A 25,931-nucleotide genomic window follows, 5' to 3' on the forward strand; every position below is an offset into this window, starting at 1 on the left:
GCACAAAAACCTCACGGCCTCACATGTCACGAGCTCCTCCCCCCCGTCTTCAACGTGCTCAAAGGCGCCTGGGCAGCAACTTGGGCCAATGAGCGACGTGGGGGACGTCGTGACAGAAGACCTGTGTCCAGCGCCGCTTCGTTCATCAGCAGGCCAGCGACGACGCCGTTAGCTCGTTAGCCTCCGCTAGCTCGTTAGCCTCCGCTAACTGAACGGTTATATAGTATATAATCATATAAACTGTTGGTCAATTTGTCAAAACGTTTTTTTAATGCATTCATGTGAGACAGAGCTGGTGTCTTCTGTCCTCTGGGGGGGGGGGGGGGTCCACGCAGTTCTCCCATCCAGGGGACAACAGATCATTTAGCAGGCTGATAATATAGCGTTTTAATTCCAGTGTCTTTAGTCCCTGTGAACACGGATCCGCTCAGCGCCACAGTGCCGTAGTGTTTATTTAAAGGGAAGGCGAGCAGCCCCGAAGAGCCGGGACGTGCTGCTTGATGGAGGCCGGATCTGTTGGCAGAAACGCAGATGTTTCACCAAACTATAGCTGCAGAACACAGCCAGACGCCCAAAAAACCCAATCTATTTTCATAAGGAATACCACCCAAACGCTGGTTCTGGAAGAGGCCCGGGGTCCGGCCGTACCCACCACGCCAGACGCCGAGTTTCAGCAGACGTCTTGTGATGCTGCTCCTATTTCAAGAAGCTGGCAGGCCGGAGCGTCCAAGTTTAGTCCCTAAGCTTCTCTGCTGCTGCTGTATCTGGTTCAAGGGCTCTGCTCACACTGTCTCTGTGGTTTCGGGGCCGAATCACTGTCATTTGACAGGAATTTCCTGCCATCTGCGTTCAGTCAAAGCTCCTCGCAGACCCACACCTGCGTGTAAAGGCTCAGGTCTGCCAGGGGGGGGGGGGGGGGGGGGGAGCGCCGAGGGACGGGAGACGGAGGAGGACAGAGGAGTCACCCATCTTGGACTGTTTTTTGAGGTTCTATTTACAACATAACGGGTGGTGGAGGAGCCTTCAGACCCTTTGCAGGAGTAGAAGTAGCAATAAAACAACAATAAAAACGACCTAGTACGTCTAGAAAACCTTAAATGAGACGTGTCGTGCCTCTAAGGTAAATATGATGCTATGGGCCATTAGCGTAGCTTCTCTCACAGTAACTACACGCATGTGGTGTGTGTGTGTGTGGAGTGAAGTGATTTCTCGCCTGAGGGGTCTATGGGAGCATTAAAGCGTGGTCACAGCAGAGCCACCATAGAGGCAACCGGCACAGTCCGAGCAGAAAAGCCCCCCCCCCCCCCCGCGGTTTCAAACCAGCAGCCTCATGACAGCTCCTTTCAGGGGGGGGGGGGGGGGGGGATGTGAAATTCCAAGAATCCGCCTCAGTGGGCTCTGTGGTACTTAAATATTAAAATATGCTCACTAAGCAAAAAAACAAATGGCTCCTTAAACTGTCTTAATATCTTAATATTTCTGCTGCATGGTCGAGGTGAAGTCAGTTTGAATCCCTTGTTTGTTGGTTTTAATAGTTTTCATTCATTTACAGGAATTTATCATATTTTGAAAGATGTAGCTGGGAAATAAATGAGGCGTAAAATGTACAATGTTTCCCTCTAAAATGGTGTGCAGTAGAAGTATAAACTAGAATAAAATGGAACAAAGTACTTCTTCGTGATTTGTGCGTTACATGCACCTCAACGACTGAACTCGTTTAGAGAGAAAAGAAAATGTGAAAAACATTCAGTCAGAAATAAAGAGCCAAGAAAATAAAATATCACAAAAGATTTCCAATGTCTTTTAAGGCATTTTTTTTTTTTTTTTTTGGAGCGCTCCCCGTGGGGTCACCGGGGTCAAAGGGTTTAAGCCCCCCCCCCCCTCTGCTACGGCACCAACACCGATTCAATAACACACCCGTATTTTGTGCAACACGAGCTCGTGTTTTTCACCTGCTCCCCCCCCCGGGGTCGCTTTGACCCCCCAAAAAGAGGCCTCTCCAACTCCGGAGGAGAAGCCAAAGTGTCCCGCGGCATCGTGGAAATGTGTCAACATCAACGTTACCAATGAGTTTGAGCTATCCTTACCCCCGGGGGGGGGGGGGGGGACGTTTACCGATGTCCGGCCCACGTGGTTTGACCCGGCGGCTCGAGTGGATCCTCGCGGGACGTAAAGGAAACGTGGAACGCTGCTCTCGGGGGGGGGGGGCTGGTGGTTCGTTCTTTTCTCAGCTGCTTTGTTCGTCCAGCCAACCCTTTCATCAAGGGGGGGGTGGGGGCTCGCAGGTCCCTTCATGCTAACATCTGTCCCCCAGTGTGGACGTTGTCCCTCTGGACCTGTCCCCTCCTGCAGATGCAGTCATTTTTTTGGTGTGTGTGTGACGAGGGATCGGAACTTCTGCACCTTTTCTGTGTTATTTATGTTCTTGGGCGACATAAATCGCTGCTGCACCAAAAACAAGAGTCGAGGAAATGATGAATTCAGGGTGCACTATTAATTATTGGTCCTTTGCACTATTGGCATTAATTGCACTTCTCCGAATTAATTTCCTTCGGTTTCAATCATATGACCGATCTTTTAATGACGTGTCGAAAAACCTTCTGCACGTGTCCTCTTTAATTTTATTTGGGGGGGGGGGGGGGGGGGGGGGGGGCGTTAGGTGTCGATCACCTGTATTCAGACAGTCTGCACCTTTTTTGTGCAGCTTTCAGTGTCCGGTCGGCGGCTCCAGGTCTCGGGACCTTCTCCCCTCAGGAGGAACAAAACGCTTCACCAGGCTCCGCCTCCTGGGCCTTCTGGTTCGGGGCCGATGGCTAAGCCTCCACCGAGGTGTTGGCTTCCGCCGCCGTGCAGCTTTCCCTTTTGTTTTTTTGTTCTGATGGAGAAAAGGAGAAGTAAACCCCGGGTTGGTGGTTACAAAAAACCTGCAGTCAAAAAGAAAACCCAGGTGGTGGACGAGCGAGAACATCAGCAGAGGAGTCCGCGCCGTGTTTAAAAGCGAGTTGCCGTCGTACCGTGTGGGGGGGGGGGGGTGGAGCGAGACGTGATGAATGCAGTGTGGGACACAGCTTCAGGTCCAACACTGGCTCTACGCCTCATGTGTGTAGGCAGTTGTATTTTTATTGCTTTTCTTATGCTGTTTTCTACAGAAACGCCTCTGTTTAATGTTTAATGGTAAACTGCAGCCTCTCTGTGAGTTTCCAAAGGTGCGAATGTGTGAGTGTGTGTGTGAGTGTGTGTGAGTGTGAGAAAGTGAGGCAGGCGGCTGCGCTCACTCAATTTCCTCTGAATAAATAAAGGAAAATGGCCAGAAAGTAGTCAATTCTGATTTATCGGAGGACTCGACGCCCACGAAAGTGGTTTCACAGGATTAACCTATTTTTAAAAAAACGAACGCCTTTCGGGCACGGCTTCTTTTGGAGAAGCGTAAAACTCTCCCTCCGGCCAACTGTCTCTGTTCCCGGGATTAACACAAGCGACAGTTGGGAAACGAGTTTTGCAATTCCCAGCTTTTCTCTCATGGTCCGCCAAGCCGCGTTCACGGGAGTCTGTTCTCTCCTGAAGACACACTGTGGGGATTTCTACCTCTGAAACGGGTTGGCATAGGTCTCGTTCTGTTTAAACCAGGGACTGATATTTACGACACTTATCCCCCCCCCCCCCCCCCCCCCCCCCCACCCCCCCCCCCCCCCCTACACCCCCACCCTCAAACACACAAGATGCATATGGAATAAGAATTGCACGTTTATTTTCTGATGAGCTGAAAAGAACGAGTCTATTTGGGTAAAGATGGACAAACCGGACTTTGTTTACGCCGTGTGTTCACGTCTCTCCCGAGTAGGGATCTTTTTTTTTTCACCAGGTTTTTCGCTTGAACCAAAAAGCACCAAAAAAAAAAAAAAAAGTTTGTAATTCAAGAACCGAGGCGCTTATTGTTGAGACAAGTACACATTTGCTTGTCCTAAAATGCCACAGCTGTGTTTAGCTAACCCTCCGCAAGTGAGTCTTTAAAGACGCCACACGAGATGAGCCAGCTATTTTATGCAGTTCCCTGCTCAGTCGAGGCTTTGTGGGACACTTTTCTTAGTTTTACTGTCTGGTGCTTGTGCAGAACGACGAGTCAAAGTGCTTTGTGTACAGACAGCGATTGAAAATAAAATGCTGAATTCAATGATAGAGAAAAACTCTGTGTTCACTGATTATTTGCATAGTTTCATTTTTGCACGACATTTGCTTGCGTCTGAGATCCCACAGTTTTCCCTCTAATTTTGTCTTTTTTTAAAAATCTCTCTGTTGCAAATAGTGATGTTTCAGAGACTCACCGATGCTCTTCTGCTTCCTGACACAGACACCACAACCTCATTTCAACCACAGTTCTTACGGCTTTTACGGGAAAAGTCAGAAAACCAGACGATACCAGGAAAACTTTGGCCCCAAAACGACACTCAGTGACTCCTGTGTCGGCTAATACAACTACAGAACTAAAGAACTTTGCTCATCGCCTTAGCAGCCTCGTAGAATGGCGATCCCATTAAACGCGTCTGATGAGTAATTGTAATGTGTGTGTGTGTGTGTGTGTGTGGGAGGGAGATGTGTGTGGGAGCTTCTGTTTGACCTCTCCTGCAGCACCGGCTCAGCACGGAGACGTTGTCCATTACTCGTCCGGTCCTCTGCCAGCAGGCATCTGGACCGGGTTCCCAGGCATCCGATGCCCGCTGCAATGAATCAGCCCCGACCGTTACAGCAGCTCAAAGAGGGGGGGGGGGGGGGGGGGGGGGGCGACTAAATTTACACTCGCTGCAGCCTCGCCCGCTCGGAAAGGAGGCCGTTTGTTTTGGTTTCACTTGGTCTGGGACCGTCCCCAGCTGGTCACCTTCTTTGGCCCGTTGGTCGGACCCATCGGTGGCTTGGAAATGAGGCAGAAACTCTCCCCCCCCCCCTCGGGGTGTTGGGTTTCAAGCCGTAGAGCGGCTCGGAGGAGCAGCAGCTGAGTCATTGCTTTGCAACGCGGGAAAAAAAACAAAAAAAACCGAAATCCCGAGTGAGCGCCGGAATGTGAGATGTGCATTTTACCCACTTAAAGTATTTAAAACATCAGACCGTTTTACGGGCTCCAGGGGAGTACAACCGGATATCTGAAATAAATGTTGTTTATTTGCTGCACAGGCTGGAAGAAGAGATCCTTTTACTCTGTGGGAGTAGCTTCCCCCCCCCCCCCACCCCCCCCCCCCCCCCCCCCCCCACGGTGTGTTTGCTCCTCTACGAGAGTAGATGTGGGGTCTCTTGAGTTCTGGCCTGAAACGAGACTTTCAAGACTCACCCAGGGTCCGCTTCTCTGTCTCCCGCAGCGCGGCCGGAGAGATGGCGGCCCACCGCTCGGCGGTCTGGAACAAACGGCCGCGGGTTCGCGCGCGCTGAACCGGGCCCGATGGCGCCCGCCGGAAACGCACCTGGTCTCGACTGCGCCCGAGAAGCGAAAGAGACGCCGTCCGTGGCTCCACCGCAGACGGGTTCCTGAAAAAGGGTCTCGTCGGCATCACCGATCCCGCTCAGAGGATCCCCCCGGGGGGACGCCATGTGGCCCCCTGACCTCGGGCCTCCGGACGTCCCGCTCACCCTGCCCGGCTTCGGAAGCGTGTTCGAGGACGCCGAGGGCCCTCGGGCGCCGCCCTCCTCCTCCGGTGGCTTCTGTCAGCCCTCCAAGGTGCGTTCGGGGGGGCTGGGCGTGTGCTGCCTCCCGAGGACCTCGCTGGGCCGCGACCTCGGCTCCCTGCTGGGCGGCAAGACCGCCGCGGCCCGCCTAGAAAGGACTGCGGAGGACTTCGCGGCGCACGCGGACCCCGAAGCCGGCGCTCGCGGGTTCGGTTGCTACCCGCAGCCCTGCCTCCCGCTGCCCTACGCGCTCACCAGCTGCGCCACGTCCCCCCCTTTCGCCTCCCCGCCCTCCTCCCTCTCCTCTCCCGCCTCCTCCTCGTCTTTATTCTTCGCCTCCTCTCTGCCTCCCCTGTGCGATGCGCCCGACAGAGCTCCTCACCTTCACAGGACGATGCAGGAGGAGTTTGAGGCGGTGAAGCGGGAGCCCGCGGACGATTTCTCGCCGTGCGAGGGGGAACCGTTTCAGGCTGGCGACCAGCGGGCGGCGCTGTTCCACGCGGCCCGGCCCGTCCAAGGTCGGGACGGCGGCGGCGGCGGCCCGCTTCATTTCCCGAGGCTCGACGGACCCGCCGGGGGCCACGACCCCAGCGCGGACCAGCCGTGTCACTGGATGGACTGCAGCGCCGCCTACGGCAGCCAGGAGGAGCTGGTGAGGCACATCGAGAAGGTGCACATCGACCAGCGCAAAGGGGAGGAGTTCTCCTGCTTCTGGGCCGGCTGCGTGCGGCGCCACAAACCCTTCAACGCCCGCTACAAGCTGCTCATCCACATGAGGGTGCACTCTGGAGAGAAACCCAACAAGTGCATGGTGAGTAGGGGGGGGGGGGGGGGTTGCGTTTGTCCAGCTGTTAAAAACTGACGTATCTCCAGTAACAGGAAGACGAACATAATGTTGTTGTTTTTTTCAAGTCATGTTTGTTTGAGTTTAAATATTTAGGTTCTACGGTCAGGTTACAATATCTCCATCGAGAGACCAGTAATAATCCTGAGAGGTTTTCAACACCCAACACACACCAACACACATGCAAATGGCAGGAATGGGAGTGACATCACATCTATTTTTGTCATGGGACAGAATTGAGCTGTAAGAGGAAACAGAAATGATGTTATCAAAGCAGCCAAAGTAAAAAAAATACTTAAATGTTTTTCAAAGTCGTAGCAAAGAACTAAACTAAATATCAAATTTGAGATATTCGTTCAAATTCAGGATATTTCATTTAGTAAATGACAGGTGAGCGCTGAATGAACAAAATAAATGTGCTTTTATTCCCTGACACATGCTTGGTGATGACCAATGGGAACTCCTCTGACGTCTTCTTTAAATTAATTTGACAGATTCACGGTCCGAATAGGCGGTAAATCCAACTGTCAAATCCAACTCCGACACATTTCCACTCAGCCCAAACAAGCCTCGCCCTTCACGTTGCCTCGGAAACGGGCCGTTTCTGAGGTTTTAAGTGGGTCCGAGAGGCTTTAGTGCGCTCACAGTTTCGATCCTCCTCCCTCCCCCCCCCCCCCCCCCCGGGTGGTTTTGGTCCAACCTGGGGTCGCCACGGTGACGGCAAGCACCGGCGTTCTCAGGGGCATAAAGCAGTGCATCGTCGGCGTACAGTGAAACACAACGTGGTGACCGAAACACAACCAGACCAGTGTGAGGATTCTCCATCCGCCCTCATTGGCCTCTGAGGCCTTTAAAGGCTTTTTCTCTGGACGGCGTTTGAGAGCCGAGCAAAACTCTCCTGTCTTCCCCAGCGACGCCGTTGATTAATGATTAAAATCAAAAGAATCCTCACTGCTTAAGCGGATTAGCTCATTGAATGAATGAGCTAATCCGCTGCCAGATTGTAAATATATTACCGCCGGGCCCCCCCCAGATTAATAAAATAAAAAAGTTAAATCAACAGCAACGCGCAAAAAAAAAAGTCACACTTCACAACGGGAATAACGTCATTTTATTTTCATAAAGCGCTCGCGCCAAATAATGTGAATTAAGTCATTCGTGGTGCAGCCATGGAAAAGTGGATCCCTCCTTATGAATGTGCTCAGTGTGTCTGAATGAATTCAGCCTCATTTAGCAGCTCGTTGGGTCGAGTCTCGGATCGGACAGGTGTTGCTCCGACCGTAAACACCAGCTGCCGACGCTCCTTCAAACTCCCAATAAATGGCAATGAAGTGACCTTCACGTGTGGATACTTAAATAAAGTGTCTTCATTAAATGACTAGGATTAAAACGTTCATTCCCATCAATGGAGCAGAGGAGGTCAGAAAGGACCAAAAGCGGCCTCGGACAGGAAGTCAGAAAGTGCTGACGTCGTCGGTTTGGCTCTTTCGATGCACGCTTTCATTCTATTGTGAAAATAAAGAAAACATCGTCGTTTTGATGACTTGGACTTTAAAACCCACAGAGGAGACGATAAAACCGATCTTCGATAAAGATGGGACTTTTAGTCTCCCAAAGAACTCTGAAATCTGTTTCTTTTTAGGAGACATCCTTATTCGTGAGGGTACGTTCGATTTTTAAAGAAAACCATGTTTTTAGTACCGTGTTTAATTGATAAACATGAATAAAGAAGCAATAAATCGTTTCTCCTTTCAGCAACTCCAACGAATGCGTTTTATGTGACGTGTCCAACTTTTAAATATATATTTTATTTACCTTCACCGGTTCGTTCGTTATTCTATGAGTGGCTTTTCATTTTCAATTATTATTTTTTTTTTTTGTGTAAACAATTTAACGTCCTGGTTTAATTTCGCCATGTAGCGTTTTTTATGCGCAGACTTATTACAGTAAAGGTTACTGACATTTAGTGACTCATTAGCGAGACTTTATAAAACCCCCCCGGAATGATTATGGGGAAGGAAAAGAACGTTTCCATATACACCCCCCCCCCCCCCCCGATGTGTTTAGGGAAACGCTGAGTTCAAGCATCAGAACATTTAAGAACCATTTAACCCTCACTTAATCATTTTAATACACCTCTTAAGTACATTTGTTTTTCCTCTTTTATAGAAACACAAATTAAAACATTGGAAACACATTGAAAACATTCCAAATGTGTTGATTTTACCAAATAGCTTATGATCATTGAAAATCTCTCGTTTCTTCTCTTTTTCGTCGGAATGTTCTCGTTAATTCGAGAAAATACAGAACGTTTCGTTTTTCTTTTTCTTCAACTTGCATGTGAAGAATTGACAGTATTTGTGATTTTTAGTCTTTGAGATTGAATGTGAGACAGTTTGTATAAACGTATGACAGCTGACAGAGTGCCGTTTGCAGCATGTGTGTGTGTGTGTGTGTGTGTGTGTCTGCCTCGTGGTTCTGTTCCAATTTGCTTTTTGGGAAACAGCCCCGTTACCTGAAGTTTATGATTCAATAATCCCAACCGTATGAATTTATGGTGCTCTGATCTATCACCACGCCGCCAGTTATTTTTGTTGGACGAGACTTCAGCATCGCTCATCTGTGATGTGAGAACGGGATTTTTATTACGAGTTCCTCGCAGGCGGACCCGCATTTAAAAGGTGCACATGGGATTCGTGTATAATTTGTAGGAATTGGATGAAAATTTCCAAAAAAAGAACTTAAATCCGCTTTGTCACCGCAAGGGAGTTTATTGGATGATTTATACCCACAACTCTGTGAATATAAAATACTTAAATGTCCCAATGAGGTTCCAACTGCATGTAATCTGCCCCCTATTCATCATTATGTATAAAATGTGTGTCAAACTTAGCTATAAATACACAGTAAAACGTGTGTCCATCCCTCCGGAGGCCCGGCGTTCATGTTAAGTTGTCACTCTTTGTGCTTTATGCTCTGCGTACTACATTAAACGTCACGTCACTCGCTTTGTTCACACTCGTCAGTTCGAGGGCTGCAGCAAGGCCTTCTCCCGTCTGGAGAACCTGAAGATCCACCTGAGGAGCCACACGGGAGAGAAACCCTACATCTGCCAGCACCCCGGCTGCCTCAAGGCCTTCAGCAACTCCAGCGACCGGGCCAAACATCAGCGCACACATCTGGACACGGTCAGTGACGGGCAGCCGCCCGCCTCGCAGATTACACGCCGCGTTCACGCAGCACCTCATTCTGGGACCTAGGAGATGATTTCGTTTCAATTCTCTTCCTCTTTTTTATATTTATATTGATGGTACTTTAGTGGTTATTCATGTCAACTGCTAGGGGGGGGATATCACAATGACCCGGGGGAGACGATTTCTCCACCTTAACCGCCATAAATCATGACTCGGATGGGAGAAGGTATTGGGGAGGCGCGGGTGGGGGGGGGGTGCTTGAGTGATGAACTATGGATTCTGTGCCAAAGGATGTTATGAAATCCACCAATGATGCAACGTGAGAGGAAACAGAAAAGACTCTTTTCTTCCCTCGCGTGCACGAGGTAACAAACCATGTCGTGCGAGTAGTAGTGTGTGGCTCTTTCCTCTCTGGTCCTGTAAATGTCCACTGGGGGGAAATTAAGTAAGTAAGTAATGTGCTCAGTACAATTTTTAGGTTCTTGTATTGCTAATCCAGTTTGTCACAGTTCTACTTCGCCACATTTAAGAGGAAAACATTGAAAACGTTTGTGCGTTTAATTGACAGCTGCAGCGATGTATCGCCCGGGGTGGAGTTGCATTGTGGGTAAATGCGGGTGCCATGTTTCGACGGGGAAAAACCGCCAGGGACTGTGTCCGCGCCTCGAAAAGCCTCGCTAAGCCTCGGCGTCGCCGCTGCTCTGTGATCCGGCCTCGTCTTCGCTCAAAGTGCCGCTCAGGTTCCCTCCTGCGTCTGCACCGCAGCACGGAACATTCCCCCCCCCCCCCCCCGGTGATGGTTGAAGAGCTGCATACCTGCCGTGGATTTACTCTGCACACCACAGTTATTTTTACCCCTGCTGACAAGGGGACGAGGACTTAGCGGGGTAATCCGGCGAATCAGATCTCTCGTTACGCGGGGTGGGAGCGGGCGGCGCGTCGCGCTCCCCCGTGTTGTTGTTGTTGTTGCAACAGAAGGAGAAAGTTATTCTCTCTCCCTTTTTTGCGGTTTTCGGCGCTGGGCTAATGCCGGCGGCTTTGCGTGTTGCGTCACAAATCAAGGATCAGACACATCTGGCGCCATCACTGAGCCGCCCCCCTTCCCCTTCCCTACCCAGATGTGTCCCAGAACTGTCTGAATGTAAATAACTGCTGAATGAAGTGCAACAACCGGACCCGAGAGAAGACTGGTGTACATAAAAAAAAGTATTTTAACTTGGACTGGATGTCTTGTATTGTGTTACTAATGATATAAATACTACTGTGTTACCAAATAATGGTTTCCAAATTGAGGACAGTCTCATGCAAACGCGTCTCCGCTGAAATGCATCGCCTCCCTTACTCAGTTCCTGTCGCCTCGGGTGTTTTTCCCCCTCCAATCGAAGGCGGGAATCCCGACGGCAGAACTCTGGAGTGCCGATCGTCCCCCCCCTTTTTCGGTGACTTTGGCTCCTCGGTCACGTTTCAGTCAGAGAGGGGGAAAGTTCCCCTTTGCGCAGCAACATGTGCGTTCACTCGTTCACGTCCTCGTTTTCAAGCGGGGGGGGGGGGCTGACAAGCGATGTGCAAACACGGAGCGCAGCACTTCATTATCCGCTCAGCCCTCCGGGGGAATATTATTCACAAACAGTTTCTTAGAGAACGATACGGCTCCATGTTTGGCAGCAGTCGGATCTGCACGTGTTCCATTTCTGCCCTTTCAGGAGTTTGCGGTTCCTTCGCTGCCGCTGTTTGCTTTATATCGTCCCTTTTTTACAGAAATACAGTTGGGGGTTTTAATCTTCATTAATGGACCGCATGTTTGTCACGAAAGCAACTTTTCCCTTTAAGAGATTTGGGATTTGTGCCGTTAAAAAAATAAATTAAAAAAACCTGCCGGCTCTCTTCATTTCATAAACATTTATTCCATTAACATTGGATTAACTGAAGATTCTGGTCCGTTAACTGCCAAGAATCAGCTTAATAATGTACACATGTGTCTTCACGGAGAACTTAATTCGCTCCACCTGGTGACGGTTTCGCTAATGACAAAACAACTGTAATGAATTATGTCGCTGGAAAGGCCCTTTGTCCACGTGGCCAAAGGTCGCCGTGACCTCACTGAGCCCATTTTTGGCCCACGAGGCAAAAATAATATGCGAATCATAACATTCTAACAAGAATCCGATGGGACGTAACGATGAAGCGATGACATGCCGGAGAGACGTGGACGTAAACTGCGACTCGACTGCCCTGAAAGGGTTCGCTCCAGCCGCTGGAATCAATCAGCCTTTTGTTTCCACGGTGATGGCAGGTATGATTAGGTATGATTGCACTTGATCACTGAATAAAGTTAACCCTTCTTCTCTCTTCCTCCCTTTATCGAGCCTGCGGACGGACGGTAAATATCCTCCACGTTTTTTCTTTTGGGTCCGGCTGTTGCGTCCATTTCAGTCGCATGAAGGGAAACCGCGCGGATGCTTTGTACACGGGGACTACTGTGCACGCTCTCCGTCCGCAAACCATCTGGACGCCACTCATTTTAAAATTCTGCTGACATCGCATTCGGGGGGGAAAACCGTCTCCCGCGGTGAATTCTGGGACCTTAAGTTCATGTTCTTAAATAGGTGATTTCTTCCACCATCAACCTAAAACACGGATGAAAATGAACACGAGTCAATGACCTTTTGTGTTGTTTAGTGGCATGCGTTTGATGTCATGTGATGCTGTCGCTCCCCTCACCCCTTTTACTCCCTCTGTTTTTTTTTTCTCGACCCGGGCGCGTGGCGGCTCGGCCCACAGAAGCCGTACGCCTGTCAGATCCCGGGATGCACCAAGCGCTACACCGACCCCAGCTCCTTGCGAAAGCACGTCAAAGCTCACTCGGCCAAAGGCCTCCAGGAGAGGGAGGTCCAGGTAACGCCTGCAATCATCTTCTCGCATGTTGGACGTTCGGGGATTTGCTCCTCGCGGTGTTTCTTAAAGATGGATTAGGTTGGGATCGGATGGGCCGGACGGGCCAATAAAAAAAAAAAAGGGTTGTTCCTGTTGGTGGGATTTATCGAGGTTTCATTGGACTGGGAAATTGGAGGTTGATGTACAAGCAGAGCAAACCGCTGGACTCAGACCAGTGGCTTGGCGGCTACGCGGTCAGCTGGCAACCGCAGAGCCCCCCCCCCCATATGCTGTTTCATTATAACCTCCGTGACCTCAAATGCAGACAAATTCTATTAACTTTCATTGGAATTCGATTTTGTATTCGAATGCGATCTGTCTGGTGGTTGACCAAAATCTTTGCTAATGTTGGTTTTAAAATGACGCAAAATGCTGACTTTTCACTCAAGAATAAAACAAAAAAAACCCACAATTCATGATTTATGAAAATGGCATGATACGTACACAGTACGTTTAAAAAGATTAATGGCTACAACTGTGGTCAACTTCAGCGTCAATACCCCAAAACTGATCTTTGGTGGGGGACGTCACAATAATGAGAGACTGTATTTCTATTCAATGGAATTAAAAAGCGTCGACAAAGATAACGGCGAGAACTGCAAGTGGACGAGAACACCAGCGTTTAGTCTCTCGTGGGAGTCCTCGCGGTTCTGCGAGACGAGCGGTTCGTACCTTCACATCAAGGCCCTGGTGGTTCCCGGGTGTCCTTTTGAGTTGTTCAGGATGCCGTTTTTGGAAAGTCCCGGGGGGGGGGGGGGGGGGGGGGATCCTCTGTTAACGATGATAGAGTAAATTGTCCCGCTTTAACTTTGTTAGTACATCTTGCAGTGAGATTGCCTCACAAGATTTCTGGATATCGAGATTGAGCTGGATCGCGGGACGAAACGCGAACCAGGCATCTGGTTCAAGCGTCAATTGTTCTTTTTAAAATAATAAATAAACCCTGAAAATAGATGCAGGCAGAAATCTTTCAGCTCAGCCTTTTTTTCGACCGTGACTCCCAACCCCTGCACGCACGCACGCACGCACGCGAAGAAGGTTCCAGGTGCACCAAAACCCGCGTCCCTTCGCCCGCCAGCGTAGGTGACCTTGTGCCTTGGGTCTGTTGGGCAGGTACAGGTGCAGGTGCGCGCCATGCTGGAGGCGGAGGCCCTGAGCGACGGCCTGGCGAGGCAGCACCTCCTCCGCCGGGGGAACGGCTCGGACGGCCCGGACGAGTACGCAGGTACGTACGTGGGGGGGGGGGGGGGGGGGTGTCTCTCCTTCTGCCTCCTTCCTCCCTCCCTCCCTCCCTCCTCGTCCCATTCCTTCCTGACGGCGGCTCATCGCGCCAGTGTTTACCTTGTCCACTTACCGGGCACCGACCGCGGGCACATTTGCCCCCCCCCCCCCCCCCTCCCCTCCTCTGCTCGTCCCTCAGCTTCTCCCAAACCTGCTTTTCCAGCCAAAGCGCTTTTTTTCTTCCCCTTTCAATGGCTGAGCCGGGATCAAGAAGCTGTCGGGTACGCTGAGGCTCACTTGGCGAGGAGAGAGGCGAGCGCGTCCAGGAGAGCTGTCCGCGTCCATTACTTCAGACTACTCGCAGCTTTACCCAGAAGCCCTTGGGGGAAAAGCCTCAAACGGCAACACTACCCGCTTTGTTTGTTCAGGGCGAAACAAGCATGTCAGTGTTTCATTTTGAAAGGAAAAAAAGAAAAAAAAATCCCCGAGAGGGTTTTTTCTCTCCTTATCAGAAAAGGCCGAATGTTTCTCTCTCAACTGTTGTGTATATTACAGTGTGTGTGTGTGTGTGTGTGTGTGTGTGTGTGTGTGGTGGATTTATGGCGACACATGGCTGTCATCATTGGCCAAGTGGGGTTTTTAGTTTTTTTTTAGTCAAATGAAGGCCGTCATAAAGCATCGTTCCCCGGATCCAGCGCTCAGCTCCTGGAGGTTTGAACCGTGTCCCTGAAGTCGTTGTGTCGAGCAGGAGCTGCAATCAAAGCAGACACTCACATCTGTATCCACGGCACCTCTGCGTGCTCAGTGTGTTTTAAGTAATCTAATAATTCTTTTTTTTTAAAGAAAGAAGCAACACGGTTTGTAAATTTAGCTTCGGTTTCTTGTTAGCGCTGTTAGCTGTTAGCGCTAAATTGCAAGTTTTTTTAAAAAGTATTCGCCCTTGACATTTAGAAAAATACATTGATTAACAATGAATTGACAAGTGTCAGAGTAGTAGAGAATGAAGTAATTACCAGCCGTAGCTTATTGATTAAGCGACTAACGACCTTCAGGCACGTTTTTAAACCTCCTAGAAAGTGGCCACCTTTGACCTCTAGATTTTTTTTGTTTTGTTCTCCCTCTCCAGGTGTGTATTCAAACTGCGGCTCCGTCCACAGCAGAGCCACCTCGGAGTTCCCGCCTCCGTCGGCGGACCCGTCCTGCGGGTACCGAGGCCTGGAGGGGAACCGGCCCGCGGCGCCAGGCAGCACGGGAGACGGGTGAGATCACTGCAGGCAGATCGACCGCGTTGAGTGAGGAGCAAACACCTGGAAGGTTACCTGCCTTCAAACTGGAATGGACGGTTCATCCGAGTCACCCAGTAACGAAAAGAACATTTCCCCCCCCCCCCCCACCCCCCCTTTTCCCCCTGCTGAGTTATCGGCTGCAGGAACTTCTGCTGCCAATCCGATACAATGGAGCTGAAAGAGGCTCAATTTGCGTTTGGCAGTTTTTCATCCGGAGCCGTTTTCTACGAAAGACAAAAATAGGGAAAACTGACCACAGCTTTTCTCTTCAGTGTAAAACCTTCATTCATTTGACATGTCTGGTACGCACAAGGACATTTTTAAAACAGCTTAAGCCTCCCTCAATATGTCAAACCTCCTTTTCTCGCTGGAGCGGCACAAGGCGATTGATAATAAAGCAGAGACATTATCACCAGAGATGCTGTTATGGCCGCGTGGTTGCACTGATTGGGTCGCTGCAGGCCACAGAACCCATGTGCACTGTAAACTGAGACCAGTTTAGTCCAGCCCAGTACAAACAGAGACAGGCCTCAAATCATTGAATTTGAATTTCATTTGCACAACAGTAACAACCAAGACAGTCCATGCAGTCCAAAAAAAACGTTTTTTTGTGATTCAATAACTGATGTAAAATCCTCCCTGTCAACTGCACAACTGCACTGGCTGTGACGCGCCGCCCCCCCCCCCCCTCCCTCGGCCTGCGTCTCCTAAAAGGTTGCCACACAATCCGTCCATTGACGTCTCCGTACGGAGACACACCCCCGAGGGATGTCATAGAATCCCACAGGTGACCGCGGTGAAGCCAACACCAGAGGAGCGCTTGTTTTCTTTTCACTCCCTCCCCCCAAAAAGACTTAACGAGACGTGAAAGTAAATTATCTGCGCTGCGGAGGCAGTCAGGGCCTCTGACCTCATCGCCCCGGGTCGCGTGTTGACTCTGGCTGAGACGGGGCCCTTTTTTCGACTTCTTTTAATTATCTAGTTTGCCCGAGGGATTAAAAGGCTCGTGCATCGGCGAGTGTTTGTGAGCCGTGAGGCGTCTCCATCCGACACAGACCCCCCCCCCCCCCCCCACTAACCCGGGACGCCACTCGCACAGAAACACTCTTATTCCACTCTGGAAGGAAAGGAGGAGCAACGCGGTCCACGCCGCAGTCCGACATCACCTTTTGTGTATTTGACGTGTCCCTGAAAAGCGTGCTGTAGCGCCTGTGAAGCCCCCCCCCCCCCACCCCACTCCCCACCCCCCCCCCTCAGCGTGGACGGCTCCGTGTGGCGAAAGCGCAGCTCATTCAGTGCAACGGGCGCATATCGGGCTTGAATTCTGCTCGTTCCAGGTGCGAGCTGGGGCGGCCCAGATGGGAAAGGAGGGCGAAGGGCTTCGGCCCGTGTTAAGAGCCCCCCCCCCCCCCCCCCCCGCGGGGCCCCCCCTGTTAAGCTCGTTTTTGGGTAGAAAACGGCCACAAAAGGTCGGGGATCGACCCTGCCGGGGGGAGCTCAGACATCCCAGCTATGTTGTTGCAACGTCGCAAGAATGTGAGTTTCGAGTTAAGGTCAGCGCCGACGGTTCTGGGGGCCGACGGGGGGGGGGTGCAGAGAAGCTTTGAATTCTTGGGGCTCCGAGTCGTTGTTCATTTCTTTATCAAATGCCACGTTGTTTACATTTTCCTGTACGAAAGGCCTGGTCTTTATTACCTTGTGAAGCCACAGCCATCTGTAACTTATATCAGTTTGGGTTTCCAAAAGGCCTTCTGATTAGTTTTGGCTTTTATTGTGTAGGCCGTTACATTAAACTTAACAGCATTTGACGTGGGAAATGGGTAATAAAGAGACCCGGGGATGATAAATGACAGATATGTAAAGAAACCTCCAAACTATTTCCTTTTTTATTACAGCTAGTCAGATAAAAAATATGGATGGCGCTTTGGGCCGGCGGCCATCGGCATCACCGGCGAGGCCCTGGCTTGTTTATGAAAGCCCACTAAAACCCTTCCAGCGGGAACCAAGGCCATGCGGCTCCCCGGGGACCGATCTGGTACCGTACATCATCCAGGAGGCTCTCTCCAAGGGGTGGTTGGATCAAACACCATAATGGGGGAGGAGAAGGAGAGGGGGAGGGGGGTCGGGCTCAGCTACATATCTCCTCGGAGAGGTGTGCGCTCGCTCTTCTCGTGGACTCGGCTCCAAGTTCAGAGGCGTCGGAGCTTTGACTTTTAGCTTTAATCCTCGCAAATTAAAAAAATTCGGGGAAAAAAACCAACATCTCAAAAAAATGACCCCCCACAGAAACGGGCCGACGCCCCTGTTCATGTCCTCCGACGTCAGCCCAGCGAGCTCCTCGCCGGACGGGGTGGACGTCCTGCTGCAGGGATTCCACAAAACCTACCACCCCCAACAGGTGCTCCCCCAGCAGCAAGGTAACACCCGCAACACCTCAGTGCGACTCGTGGCGTTTTTTTTCTCCCCCGGGGGGCTGAAGTTCCCTCTGTGTGCTTTCTTTCTCGCAGGGTGCCTCTACGCGGAGGGAAAGGCGCCCCCACCCGGCGGCGACGGAGGCTTCGACCCCGCCAGCTACTTGGCGGCCTCCTCCGCCTCTTACCCGACAGGTGAGGCGGCAGGATGGAGGCCGCTGCGCCGTGATTGGCCGGATGGGTGGGCGGGGGGGGGGGGGGGGGAGAGATCTTCTCTTCACCTCTCTTTGTGCTCATTCTCTTGAAATAATAACCTGGAGGGGGGGGGGGGGGGAATCATGGAGGAAAAGAACTGTTCAATATTGCAACATTCGGTGCGTCGATTAAAAAACAAAAGGCGAGAAAGAATGACGGAAAAACACAAGAAAATAAAAAAAGGGTTTGAAAATATCTGTGTGAAGCAACAAGGAGACTTTCAACATTCCTAAAGAAGTTTATTTTTGTTAGTTGTTTTCTTGATTGTTTCCTCTACCGTTCTTGCATCATCTCGTTGGCCCCTCTTCTTCTTCTTCTTCTTCTTCTTCTTCAGTGGTTTAGTGGCACGTTTAGTAATCCCCATGTAATATACCCCAACATTCACAATACAGAGAAAGAGAGAAACATGCATACATTAACAAAGGTCAATCCTTTCTTTCGTTTAGGCTTCGACTTGCTGCAGGAGCTGCAGGCTCAGACGGGGGGGGGTTACTCCACGTCTCCCTGCTCGGACGACAGCTTCCTCTTCCAGGCCGGAGGCGTCGACCGCTGCCTCAACCAGATCTACTCCATCTACCTGGACTCGTGATGGGCCTCGCCAAAGCCAATCAGCAGCCGCCTGGCTTCCACTTGGACGGAATTCATCAGACAATCGACAAACGACTCTATATTGTTCATTCAATTATTGGTGTTCTGGACATGAATTATCTCTGTGGGAGTATTAACGGGACAAAGAGGAGGAGAAGAAGAAGAAAAAAAAAAAAAGCAGAATTGGCTGCTGGAGGCAAGAGAGGAAATCTGGTTGAATTGAAAATGTCAAGTTCAGAGATGCGTCTTTGTGGTCTGAATGGAAGGAGCCATGAGCTTCCATGTGCTGGTTGGATCTGTTGAAAGGTATCTGGCTCTCTGGCTCGGACGCGGATATCTAGCGAGGTTCCCACCGCCTGCCGGGAAATGTTAAAACCATGTTGTTTGACAGAATGGGACCTGGTGATGCGGGGGTTCCAGACCTGAGGTCCATAAAGATATCGGTCTGGCTGCAACGGCGGAAACCAAAGAAGAAACAAAACACAGTTTTAACAGGAAATCTGAATTATTAGAAGGCACTAACACTCAAATGGTTTAACTCTATTACGCTTATAGGTGCATGTAATATGTCGTGATGAGCAGGTTCATTTTAAGGAGTTACGAGACGAAACATCGTGTTGTGATGGACCGGGCTTGTCAATCAGCATTTAAACCGTACAGATATATATAGAGATATACAGTAGATATTCCACACGTACAGTCTGTTGTGGATCGGTGTGGGTGACTCCTGGGACTTAAAACTGACACACAAAAACAACACAAACTGCACTTAAAAAGCATCGGCTGTGATGTGTCTGTTGTGGACAAATACGTTTCAAATATGTGTAATCTAACAACCATCGAGACAGGAGCATAATCTCCGCTTTTATTACTATTGTCTCTTCTGTACCTTTCCATGTTGGTTGTATCAGTGTTATATTCAGTGAGGGGGGGGGGGGGGTGCAGTGTTTACAGTAAGTTCTCTGTACTCTTTTCTGTCTCGTTACACTTTGAAAATATGAACAAACCAGAAAAAATGTTTACACTGATTTTGTAGCAATTCAGATTGTGATTTTCTTATTGTCATTGAACAGTGTATATAGACTGTAAAAAAAACTGTCTTTTATATCTAAATAAATACATCTTTCTATATGTTTGTCAGTTTGAGGGCTTTAACTAACGCTCACGTTCACATCAATGTCACAAAATGCCTGTTATATTTCCCCTGAGCTAGAAATTACATGAGATTTCCCCTTTTGACAGATTATCAAAAATGTTTCTTTGCTATCATATGTGAAAAGTTGCATATCCTTAAATTAAATTAAATTAAATTTCATTCGATGTTATTGGAAAGTTCCATAGTATATTTTGAGCTGGTTCACTACTGGTTAAACACTGCCACCTGCTGGCCATACAAAAAGGTCAAAAATATGCAAATGAAAAATGAATGAAAAGCTTCATTATTCACATTTAAATGTACACATGAATGCATCAATGATCTGTCCTTGGTGCTGCAGTGCGGGGGGTCGGGTTCGGCCACCAGGGGGCGCAGCAGCATCTAAACACACCTTCAGCCGAACTCTTAACGTGTCATCTTCACTCGCAACAACAACGTGCGTGGGAAAGAAAAGAAAACAATTGAATTAACACCCGTCCCACACACACACACACACACACACCTACATGCGCACACTGTTACAGAAAGCTGTATTCCCACATTCCGCCCTCCGGGGGGGGGGAAGACACGCCCTCGGGCCCGGCGGAGGAGCAGAGGTGCGCGGCGAGAGGACGGCAGCAGACCCGCCGCTCACAGGTAAGACGAGACGCGTTGTTCCTCAGGTGAGCCTCCCGGCCGCGTTCGCTTTGCGTGTCCTTAGAAGCTTTTAGTCACGGGGTGCAGTTGGAGTACGACGTGGGACTGGGATGTAGTGGCGACAGACTTAGAGCGAACCCGAGGTCAGGGGTTAAAGTGCTACGTAGCAACCCCAGCTTTTCCTCAAAAACCCAAACCCGGAAAATTGTCTCTATAATTGTAGTTTTTTTAATTGTTTTGTTTAAATCAAACTGGTTCTGGATTTAAATATTTTTATATTTTCTTTACCTCGCTTCACTGCGTTCCAATGATATTAACTATAAAAAATGAAATAATTAGCCTTTTAAAACGACAAAACATTGAGTTCAAAGGATTACGGTTATTTCGGAGGAAGCCGTAGCTGCTCACATTGTTGGAAAGTGAGGTCACCCCACTCTCCCCAGGATTGAAAGCCCCGCTCTTCACACCCAGAGGAGACTGAGGGTCCCTCCGTTTGCATGAAGACCCCCCCCCCCCCACCGAAAGGCTCAGTGACGAGTGTCTCCAAAATCCAAAGATCAACTCCCACGTCAATGTTTTGGGGCGCCGCCTCGACTCAAATGTGCAGATCTCCCTGCTGTCAGATTGGAATTGACTCGATCACCTGCAGAATGCTTGTGTTATCAGGCTGAGGTGGGAGTTATCTTCGAGTGGTGGACTCATGGAACTGGCAACAGATACAGTCTTACTTCATCCAAACTTTGCTCGGTCACACCGAGCTCTGAATACGTTGCGTGTCGATGGCTATCGGGCCGGACAAAAAGCTTTTTACATCGCTGCGTGCCATGCAAATAATGAGGGAGCGAGATGATGTGAGATGATGTGCAACGATAGGAGATGACGGGGCACTAACAGGAGCCTCAGACCACCGTTCAAGGATTAAAGTTTGAGATTAAAAGCAAAAAGCAAGCTTTGCATATCCGAAAATTCACCTGTGCCAAGTGATTTTTTTAAGGTGTATGAATATATTTCACCAAACAAGGCCTCAGTGATGGAAAAAACATCCTTTCTCTATTTTCTGGAGGAGCATTTTGGCCGCTAAAGAGATAGATGTTTCCAGCTGGAGGTGGTGGAGACCAAAAGCAGAGCTAAAAGGAGAGTGAATATTGAAAATAGATTCATCGGGCAGACATCGACACACTTCTGCTCGGGAGCTTTGATCCGACCTTCAAACGGAGCGAGACTGAGCGAATGAAGGTTCTTTCTGTTACTGCAGTCCCTCCATGTTTTTCTGAAACTGATATTTTAGTGCGTTTTGTAAAAGAAGATTCCCCGTTTTACAGCTCAAAGGTCAAAATATCTATGAGAAATAGGCAATGCAGAAACAGGGTCTTGGTTCAAGGTTTGACTTTTTGACCAGACTCCAGAGGTTGGCTGCCGTACGAGTGGCTGCTCGGCTCTGATTGGTTGTTTTTCTTGCTGCGGTGTAATCTGGTAAATAGAGTTTGGAGCTCTGAAAGGCGGCAGAGGAAACCGATTTGTTTCACATTTTACCCACTGACTGATGTCTGTATATAGATGATGAAATGTTTACCGTAGTGTATCACATATCCTTTACGACGTTGTCACGGATCAGTTTAAGTAAACGTGGGAAACCTTCTCATCCTCCCGTGTGCTCGGGCAGAGTCTCCTGTTGGAAAAACATGACATCATCCTCCTTTCCTTCGACGCTCACTTCCTGCGTTTGTTTCACCGTATTCTCCATTCTTTCAGTCGAAAGTCATTCGCTTTCCCGTCTACGAAAGACAAAAGAAAAGAAGTAAATGTTCGCATTTTTGGAAGTAGACTAATTGATCCATTATCTCTGGACCATTGCAGGTAGACGAGATCTGCTCGGGTGAGAATGTGATTTCTTGTTCCTCAGTCGCACTGAGCTCCTTCTCACCAGCAGGTGTGGTCGAGGGCGTCCTCGGGGGTCGAGGGCGTCCTCGGGGTCGAGGGCGTCCTCGGGGTCTTCGTGAGTTGTCCCCGCTGTCGGAGTTGTGTGTGTGTGTGTGTGTGTGAGAGGAGGTCCGACGTCACACACACACACACACACACTATCCCTACACTATTCTGCTTGAGTCGACCACACGTGTTCTTTCATGTTCAGGCAGCGTCACCGAGTACATGGGAGTTTTGGAAGGTGACCGGCAATTACGTGTCCAATGGCAGGGTTTTCCCGAAAGTTGTCATGGTCCTCTCAGCGAAGGCTGAGATTAAAGTACAGCCTTAATTTCTTCTACGTGAAATTACAGTGGATTTAAGCAGTTCCACATTATTTAAGGACCTTCCATAACCTTGTTTGTTCCTTTTTAATTGTCCTGTCTGACTGTTGCTGCACTATACTTTGTTGGACTGGTACTGAAGACCTCTACTGACAAAACAGCAAAATAGAAATAACCTAAAATACAGAAACCAAACCAAGTTAGGTTAAACCAAACCAAGAGGGCCCTGAGTTTATTCTTCAAGGAGAACTCACTGAATGGAGTCTGATAAACTATTTATTCTACACCAGACAAACCAGATAACCTGCTTGTTCAGCTTCCGCGTGATGTTTGCGCAACTTTCATCCGTCAATTAACGGCGCCCCCCCCCCCCCTTCCACCCTCCCCGCCCCACGTGACGGTTTGCGGCGACATCTGTTTCCTCTCCAGCGCAGCCTGGACTCCTGATCCCGAGGGGCGAGCCGCGTCACCATGCCGACTCCCACCATCCTCACGGCAACCGGGAGTCGCTTGGGGCTGCGGCCGGCAGGTCTGCGCCGAGAGGATCCAGAGGGTTGAGAGAGAGCGAGAGAGAGAGAGAGAGAGAGACCCTGGAGGTGGGGCTGCGTAACGGGAGAGACGCCGCGGCGCTCTGTGGGTCGCAGACACGGCACACCGGGGAAGTCAAGTCTCTGTGTGTGTTTTTCATTTTCCTTTTCTTTCTCCTTCAGAGATGGTTTGCCAGTTCGGGGCCCTGCTGGTTTTCAGCTTAGCGGTGAAGACGGGACTCGCTGCGGTGGGTTGTGCGTGTCCGGCCGCCACTGTTTTGTCCCGGTTTCCCGCCCGGCTTCCCGCCGACGCCTGCTGCCTGAACTACTCCGGCTCCGCCTTCGGCCACGTGCCCTGGTCCGCGTTCACCAACGAGTCCGACGTGGACACGCTGGACCTCTCCTTCTGCAACATCAGCTCCGTTCACACCGGCGGCGGCGGCGGCCCGTCCGCCCTGCGCAGGGTCTACCTGGCTCACAACAGCCTGACGGCGCTGCCCAGGGACTTTCTGGCCGGCCAGCCCGGCCTGGCGGAGGTGGACCTGAGCGGGAACCTGATTGGGGAACTCCCGGAGGGGTTCCTCCGGGACTCGGACGACCTGCGGACGCTGCGCCTGCAGGGGAACCGGCTGCGCCTCCTGCCGGCCTCTCTGCTGCGGAAGGCCGGTCTGCGGCGGCTGCAGCTGGACGGAAACCCCTGGGACTGCTCCTGCTCGCTGCTGGAGGCCCTGGAGGAAGGCAGGAGGGTCAACAGAACCACTGAGCTGCAGGACCTGGTGGGGAACCTGACCTGCGCCTCCCCCCGCCACCGGGCCGGCAGGGCCGTGTGGTCGGTGAGGCTCGACGACGCCTGCCGCCCCGCCGGCCTCACCGCGCTCTTCATCGCGCTGCCTCTCCTCGTCCTCGCCGGCTTGGTGCTCGGCTGGTGCTGCGGGAGCAAGAGGAAAGAGGCGCCCGCGAGCGCCTCGAAGAGGAGAGGCGCCGCCGCCGCCGGCTGCAACGGCCAGAAGCATCGCGGCAGGCAGAAGGCCGAATGCGGCGGCGGCAGCGGCGGCGAGGGGATCCTGAAGAACCAGCTGCCGCTGCGCCCGGCCTCCACCCTCCTGGGCAGCACCAGGGACATCTACGAAGAGGTGGAGATCAAGCTGGGCTCCGAGGCGTCCCTTCCACCGCGGCGTCCGTCCTCCGGCGGCTCCGGCTCGGCGGAGGCGAAGCGGGGCCCCCGGGGGCCCGACGCGGCCGGCAGGGCGGAGCCGGACTCGGTGAGCGTGACCGAGGTGATGAAAGACTCGGCCGACAGGGAGAAGGCGTACCTGACCCAGTCGACGGAGTACTACAGCCTGGTGCCGGGCATCGAACTGGAGGACTCGGACCACGGCGAGTACGAGGACGTCAGCCTCTCGTGACGCCGCCTCGGAGGAGCGGTTCAACGTTTGCTTTCCTTTAGAAATAGATTATCCGTATTCTTTTAATCTGCTTCCAAATGTTAGTGATGAGGTCATTTTAGTTGCTTTTCTTGCTGGTTTGTTTATCTTTGACTTCAGTATCTATAAGGATGCTCTTTTACTCAAATTATTACTGTTTATTTCATCTTAAATGTTTAAATTATATTGGGACACTTGACCTCTGTAACTAAGCTTCCCAGGCCCTGCGTACAGGTCTGTCACTCCGTTAGCTTAGCTTAGCATAAAGACTGGAATAATTTAGAATGGTCCAAATCTTAACGAATTATCCCATTAGTTTGATACTTGGAAAAATCTACTGTAGAAGGGTGAGCTAATGCTAGTTTAGCGAGCGCTAGCATTCACTATCGCTGAGCTTCAAACCATTTTCTCTGATGTTGGAATTTTTCACCTTCACATTAGGTTAATTCGTGTCTTTCTCTTCATACATTGATGTCCCTACTGTGGCAGAGTTCATGTTTTGTATAAGTATGTTGAGCACTGGGATGACCCCACAAAGAGAGACTCCTCGTTGGAGTCTTTATGCTAAACTACGCTAAAAGAATCCCGTCCTTACAGAACTCACACACAAGTTGCATCTTTGTTTCAAAAATGTCAAATGACTCCTTTAAATACACCAAAGAGAGACACTGTGTGTGATCTACTGGCACAGAGAGAGCGGTCCGACCACATCGCCATCACAATGTAAGAGGAAGTGATTTAATCCGGGGCTTTTCCTGTGGGACCCGAGGAACGCAGTGACGCTTTGAAACGGAGCCCTTACTCTTTTTTTTTTTTCACTCCGGAACCAACTGAGATATTTAATGTTGCAGTTAACAAAGCGCAAGGTTCTTGTCTTCAATGCACAGTCATTTTCTAACTCAAGCAAACTTTTGTTAGCTTTCATTTACCTCACCTCATTTCATTTTTGGTTTGTTACACAGCACGCTGCCTGCAGGATGTTTCTGGGTCCGTCACATGCAGAAATGTAGGTTCTGCACAGTGACCGATCCCAGTGCAATGCTGGTGAGAAGTCTACATCCATACGTGTTGCAGGGATGAAAAGTCTTTTTCGTCACGCACTAAAATGTGCACGTATGTTTGGAAAATATCAGGGCGCTCCGCTGCAAATGCAGGCGCTGAGAGATCAAAATCTCTTTTAGTAACGACACTGGAGACACAAAAAGGAGCAACACGCAACATCAGCGGCGTCCTGGAGGAGGTTATCGAGGTGGACTCGAGGGGGGCAGAAGGAGGGAGGCAGCTTCCTCGGTGTCCAACTTCCTGAAAACAACACAGATGTATTTTCCAGGTTGTTTTTTTAAAGGTTTTTTCCATCAAAGCTTTATTCGTCGTCATTGTAAAGTTTACTGACCGATGCCCCGAAGACACATGAGTCGATGCCTCTATTTTGTACAAAGCGAGATAACACGTTGCTAACGCAGCTTCTGCTCACCGAGGTCAGGTCCTCTGTACCTTTTTTAAACTTTTTTTTTAATTAACTTTAGGCAAACAATGTTTTAATGTTTTTTTTTACTG

At 50.3% G+C, this 25,931-nt stretch overlaps 3 protein-coding genes across 4 annotated transcripts in view; 2 read left to right on the forward strand and 1 right to left on the reverse strand.

The window, feature by feature from the left end:
* LOC119206018 (zinc finger protein GLIS1) overlaps positions 1–19,537 on the forward strand; it is a 26,248-nt gene extending 6,711 nt beyond the window's left edge. For both annotated transcript variants that reach the window (XM_037457469.2, XM_037457470.2), the window contains exons 2-9: positions 5,349–6,463; positions 9,523–9,684; positions 12,472–12,585; positions 13,738–13,849; positions 14,972–15,104; positions 17,418–17,548; positions 17,639–17,737; positions 18,244–19,537. In XM_037457469.2, coding sequence (XP_037313366.2) covers positions 5,576–6,463; positions 9,523–9,684; positions 12,472–12,585; positions 13,738–13,849; positions 14,972–15,104; positions 17,418–17,548; positions 17,639–17,737; positions 18,244–18,386 — 1,782 coding nt within the window. In that variant the 5' untranslated portion in view covers positions 5,349–5,575 and the 3' untranslated portion in view covers positions 18,387–19,537. The remainder of the gene's footprint in view (positions 1–5,348; positions 6,464–9,522; positions 9,685–12,471; positions 12,586–13,737; positions 13,850–14,971; positions 15,105–17,417; positions 17,549–17,638; positions 17,738–18,243) is intronic.
* Positions 1–25,931, reverse strand: part of LOC119206994 (uncharacterized) — a gene marked incomplete at its 5' end in the record, with an annotated part of 242,444 nt that overhangs the window by 106,830 nt on the left and 109,683 nt on the right. The window lies entirely within an intron of this gene.
* si:ch211-106k21.5 (uncharacterized) lies at positions 20,027–25,188 on the forward strand. The gene is made up of 2 exons (XM_037457569.2): positions 20,027–20,177; positions 23,134–25,188. The coding sequence occupies exons 1-2, from the start codon at positions 20,048–20,050 to the stop codon at positions 24,354–24,356; spliced, it is 1,353 nt and encodes a 450-aa protein (XP_037313466.2). The 5' UTR covers positions 20,027–20,047; the 3' UTR covers positions 24,357–25,188.

This window comes from Pungitius pungitius, chromosome 15 (genome assembly GCF_949316345.1).
Source record: "Pungitius pungitius chromosome 15, fPunPun2.1, whole genome shotgun sequence".
NCBI classification, from domain to species: domain Eukaryota; kingdom Metazoa; phylum Chordata; class Actinopteri; order Perciformes; family Gasterosteidae; genus Pungitius; species Pungitius pungitius.

What these genes read in the sequence shown, in the direction of transcription:
- si:ch211-106k21.5 (XM_037457569.2), top strand. Translation starts at nt 20,048, where the DNA reads ATGCGCACACTGTTACAGAAAGCTGTATTCCCACATTCCGCCCTCCGG. An exon ending in AGCAGACCCGCCGCTCACAG is followed by an intron (nt 20,178 to 23,133) that starts GTAAGACGAGAC and finishes TTTCTCCTTCAG; the next exon opens with AGATGGTTTGCCAGTTCGGG.